The sequence below is a fragment of the Mustelus asterias genome, chromosome 8 (genome assembly GCF_964213995.1).
Source record: "Mustelus asterias chromosome 8, sMusAst1.hap1.1, whole genome shotgun sequence".
In the NCBI taxonomy this organism is placed as follows: domain Eukaryota; kingdom Metazoa; phylum Chordata; class Chondrichthyes; order Carcharhiniformes; family Triakidae; genus Mustelus; species Mustelus asterias.
In genome coordinates, this window is record NC_135808.1 from 25,638,476 (window position 1) to 25,644,223 (window position 5,748).

The window sequence follows — 5,748 nt, forward strand, 5'->3', positions numbered from 1 at the left end:
AGCCAAGTTCGATTCCGAGTCCCTGGGTCGGTCATGCGAAATTCTCCCTCAATGTACCCGAACAGGCATCGGCGTGTGGCGACAAGGGGAGTTTCACAATAACTTCATTGCAGTGTTAATCTAAGCCTTATGTGAAACTAAGAAATTAAAATTATTCTTTTTTTAAATGGTACTGTATGGTTGTGTGCATCTTTGTGGGGTATTCTCTGTGTGGGATTTTTTTTATGGTTGAGGTTTATCTGTAGTTGCTGTCTCTATTTAAATCTCAAAGCTGTGTTTATATGTTTGTGCGCATGCGTTTTGGCGTGTGCCGATTTCGCGCTCGGTGTGAAGCTCTCTATTAGCCTGTGTGGGTCTGCCTGAGAAGGATGGCATGTGTTATGTGTTTGGATTGCTGCATTAAGGTTTATGTACGCAGAGTGCATCGTTCACTTGTGAGCGTGCTAGTGTCTGTGCAAGTGTGCGCTAGTATGTATGTGTGTCTGTGTGCGGTGCAGAAAGTAACATGCGTTTGTGTGTGGCGGTTTGTATATTGCAAGATCCCGTGCCTGTGTATTTTGTGTTGCCAGCGATAAAGTTGAGTGCCAACGTTAGGCTGCGTCTCTATGAAGTGACTTCATGATTGCTCTAAGTCCATGTATTTGGCGGCTGCCTCTTTGTCAGCTGCAGAAACTGCATATGATTGTAACGAGGGGAGCAATTATGAAGGTTTTATGTAATTAGAAAGTCATGAAGTCGGTCACCAAAGTAACATAGAAACATAGACGATAGGAGCATGAGGAGGCCATTTTGTCCATCGAGCCTGCTCCGCCATTCATTACGATCTTGGTTGATCATCCAACTTAGTAGATTAATCCTGCTTTTTCCCTACAACCTTTGTTCTCATTCGGCCCAAGTGTTATGTCCAGCCGCCTCTTGAATACATTCAATGTTTTGGAATCAACGACTTTCTGTGGTAATGAATTCCACAGGCTCACCATTCTTCGGGTGAAGAAATGTCTCGTCACCTCCGCCCTATATGATCTATCTCGAATCCTCAGACTGTAACCTCAACATAAAATAAAATCACCGATCAGAATCGAAGGTGTTGTATGAACGGGTAGAAAACACCTTAGAATTATTGCAAGAACAGGAGAGGCTTATGCGCACTTGAAATTCGACGAAATCCGGGTGGAATATTGCAAGAGCGAATTTTTCACATTAGGCGGAGCTACCTTGAATGTAATTGGAGTCATTCCCGTCCATGTCCTCTGGGTATTGCTGCACTATTAATAAAAGCTTGCCAGCTACTGATTCTGAGATTGCCTTCAAGATAAAGTCACCGAAATAAGAAACTAAATTCGCATTCAGAAGCAATGACGAAACCAATAATTCTACAGCTATTATTTATTTTTCAGCATTGCTTTGTAGCCATCTGCATCCCAGGTGAGAAGGTTGCTACAGTTCTTTACGTGGCATATACATTTTCCTTTTTATTTAACTAAAGTATCTCCTTTTGCAATTTAAAATATTAATATAGCAATGGTATATGCAATCAAACGCCTTGCAGACGCTACTGTCGAGTCACACTCGAATCATAGCGGGATTCGGGTTACCAGTTCTCTTACGAAACTGCAAATGATTAGGTTGTTTTCCATAGAAAAGAGTGGTTGGGGAATATGCAATAGAATGGGGCCAGTGTACAATGTGTCCATGTTTTACAACGACAGGATATTTTGAGATATGTCCGGCAGAGAATAGCAGCTTTGCGGCGGGCGTGGTGGTGGTGTGGTGGGGAGGTGGGGGGGGGGGGGGGGGGAGTCGTTGTGGGGGCGGCTGTGCGGGGCGGGGGGGGGGGAGGGGGGCCAAGACCGGTGATGGCGGGATGAGGCAGTTTATTTTCCTCAAAACGCAAGAGGCATTTACGAGTTTTTATCGCGGATTTACACATTCTGAATGGGAATTCGGGAGAAAAGGCTTTCAACCTCTTCCGATTCAACAAGGGGCCATTTCAATACAAAGGCAAAGTCAAAATACCGCGGATACTGGAATCGGAAACGAAAACAGAAAATGCTGGAAAATCTCAGCAGGTCTGACAGCATCTATGCAGGCAGAAGAGAGCCATTGTTTCGAATCTGGATGACCTTTCGCCATTCAAACGTTTGCTCTATTCTTTCTCCATAGATGCTGTCAGACCTGCTGAGATTTTCCAGCATTTTCTGATTTTGTGCCATAGAGATGCAATTGCACAAAGAACAGGTAAAAGTTTCAGAATTCTGTAGCGAGAAACTAACCACGTAGCGCTCAAGTTCCAGTCTAACTTCTTCAAGGTAACATTGCAGGGTGCCATGTAATTCCCTCTGTTTGTCTGCATGAGAACAGTTCCAAACTCACGCAGTTACCTGGTCATCATCCAGGTGAAGGATTTCATTTAATTCCATCCCTCCCTCATTTTATATTTTCACTCCCTCATGCACCAGCGTAAAGTGGCAGCATGTGCACCGTTTCCAAGATAAACGGCAGCATCTCGTCAAGGCTACTTTGAAAATGTGCAAACTTCACCACCTGGAGCTTCATGGTTTAGGACGCTTCACAAACAAAACAGCATCTGCAGGTTCTCCTCCAGCTCGCACACCGTGTTTCCTTGCAACGACATTTCCTTTCTCGATTGTTGCCCATCGAAACCCTGGATCAGGAGCCCTGAATGTTGAATATGCATGGCTAAGGTCCAAAAAAACCTGCTCACCATTAACTTGTCAAGGGGAGTTAGCAATGTGCCGTATTTGCTGTTCATGCCAGCATCTCACACATCAAAAGAACGAAGAGAAGATGAGTAGCGTAATTGTCACAATAACCAGGGTGCGGGTTGACGTACTGCCCATTTATTGAGTAGTTATGAAGTGAGATGAGCTGACTGGAAAGAATGGGTAAAGGAATGTTTGGAGTTGGAGGAAGCAAAACGTTCCAAATAGAACTGAGCACATTCTTGAAAGAGAAAACTTGGCCATGGCGGCATTGCAGAGGAATGACATAAACTCAAAAGCTCTTTGAAAGCGATGGGCAGATGAGTGACGTTTATTAGTTTTGTGTGATTCCCTGAATGGACACGCTGTTCTCCAAAACCAAAAAAACTTGATTTTCTTTTTGTTTTGATTTCAAAATGATCAAGAAAACCAGTTTGTGTTTCGGCCTATTCTTTTTCTTAATTCGTCATTTTCTGAAAAGTGGCGCAATGCTATTGGATCATTGGCACGATATCAAAATCGAAATTATTTATATTTACTATGTTGACTTGCTTTAGTTCTGGGCCACCCCAACATTTGATCCAATGTGATAAAACAACGTGGGTTCGAAAAACGGCACGGTTGCACAGTGGTTAGCACTGCTGCCTCACAGCGGTAGGGAACCAGGTTCGATTCCTGGCTTGGGTCACTGCCTGTATCGAGTTTGCACATTGTCTGTGAGGGTTTCCTCTGTGTGATCCGGTTTCTTCCCACAGTCCAAAGATGTGTCGGTTAGGTGGATATGCCATGCTAAATTGCCCCTTAGTGTCAGGGGGACTAGCTAGGGTAAGTGCATGGGGTTACTGGGAGAAGGCCTGGGTGGAATTGTGGTCGGTGCAGAATGGATGAATAGAATGGCCTCCTTCTGCGTTAGAATCATAGAATCCCTACAGTGCAGAAGGAGGCTATTCGGCCCATTGCGTCTGCAACGACCACAATCACCTTAACCCGACTTCTTTACCCTACAAACCACCTGACACTAGGGTCAATTTAGCATGACCAATCAACCTAACCAGCACATCTTTGGACTGTGTCAGGAAACCGGAGCACCCGGAGGAAACCCACGCAGACACATGGAGAATGTGCAGACTCCACACAGACAGTGACCCAAACCGGGAATCGAATGGAATTACATAGAACAGTACAGCACAGAAAAGGCCCTTCGGCCCACGATGTTGTGCCGAGCTTTATCTGAAACAAAGATCAAGCTATCCCACTCCCTATCATCCTGGTGTGCTCCATGTGCCTATCCAATAACCGCTTAAATGTTCCTAAGTGTCTGACTCCACTATCACTGCAGGCAGTCCATTCCACACCCCAACCACTCTCTGAGTAAAGATTAGTAGATGTTATGTTCGTGGAATCTAATAGCACGCAATGAGGTAGCCTAAGGTTTCTGGATCTTAATCCGGGAACACGTGTAATTTCTTTTTCACTGAATCGACCAAAGAGCTATAGAAATGGTTTCTGTCGTAAGTGGTTAATGCCTTTGCTTGCAGCTAATTTCGTCACGATACTGGTGCTGTCCCGGCGAAATTGTGGCCTGTCCAGAGGTATCGTCCTCTACCTGGTGTGCATGGCAACAGCAGATCTTATGGTTCTTCTCTTCTGTACACTCAATTCGCTATTGTATTCCTACTTTCCGTTCTGTTTCTTGTTCTACACCGCCGTCTGCAGGACAGGAGCCATCATCTGTTTCACTTCTATAGACTGCTCTGTCTGGTTGACTGTGGCTTTCACTTTTGACCGTTTTGTGTCCATCTGTTGTCATGGCTTGAGAACGCGTTATTGCAATAAGAGGACAGCTTCCTGGGTCATTGCTGCCGTGTGTGCTGCTAACCTTCTCAGGAATATCCCATTCTACTTTAAGTACACACATTACGGCACCATCAACAGCATTCCATGGGGCTGCGCTACCAATTTCAACTTCTTCAGCTTGCCCGGCTTTATGGTATTTTACTGGCTCCATCACATTTTAAACCCACTGCTCCCTTACGTGCTTATTCTGGGCTTCAATGTTCTGACCGTCTGGAATATTGTACTATCAAGTCGAGCACGCAAGGCACTCCGAGACCGAAAAAAACAAGTTCAAGGAGGGGATCCTGAGATGGCTAATCGGCGAAGGTCCATCATTCTGCTGTTCACAGTATCGGGCTGTTTCGTCCTGTTGTGGTTGCCCAAGATCACAGTATTCCTGGTGATGGAAATCTCCAACAACCATTTCTATCCGAGTTACAATCATCCCCTCGCCATCGCTGACATTTCAGGGGCGAACTTATTCTACCTGAGCTCCTGCACCAACACGACAATCTATGCACTGACCCAGAGCAAAGTCAGACAGGTGTTGAAGGGTGCTGTGAAATGCCCTTTCACATTTATTTCACAATTGCTTACACGGTCAAAGTAACTCACTTCACTTTGCATGTGGGGCAGCAACATCATTAGGAGTTTGACAATTCATTGTTTCTATTCCAGTTCTACAGTTTAAGAACATAAAAACTAGGAGCAGGAGTAGGCCACCTGGCCCCTCGAGCCTGCTCTGCCATTAAATCAAATCATGGCTGATCTTTTTGTGGGCTCAGGTCCACTTCCCGCCGCTCACCATAATCCTTAGTTTCTTTACAGTTCAAAAACGTATATATCCTTGCCTTAAAAACACTAAATGAGGTCGCCTCAACTGCTTCAATGGGCACGGAATTCTACAGATTCACAACTCTTTGGGTGAAGAACTTCTTCCTCAACTCAGTCCTAAACAAAGACTTAATCGGTAATAAGTCATATTTCAACCATGCTGCACTATCTCCGATCCGTTTGTCCAGCAAAGAGTACAGAGAAACACAACGGGAATTCGACAATGTCGTGTTTTGTTCCATTAACAGCAACAATATTGGGCTTATGGTTACTGTCACCAGCGGTAACTGTGTTTTGGAAGCAGGTTAGGACAAAATTACTAAGCCATTGCTGGTCCAAATTTTCAGGAATGCAG

The 5,748-nt window shown here is 44.8% G+C and overlaps 1 protein-coding gene across 1 annotated transcript; it reads left to right on the plus strand.

Annotated features, from left to right (window-relative positions):
• The first annotated feature begins 4,245 nt into the window (after positions 1 to 4,245).
• LOC144497690 (putative G-protein coupled receptor 139) lies at positions 4,246 to 5,169 on the plus strand. The gene has a single exon (XM_078219132.1). It carries the CDS (start codon positions 4,246 to 4,248, stop codon positions 5,167 to 5,169), a length of 924 nt encoding a protein of 307 aa, XP_078075258.1.
• Positions 5,170 to 5,748: the final 579 nt, after the last annotated feature.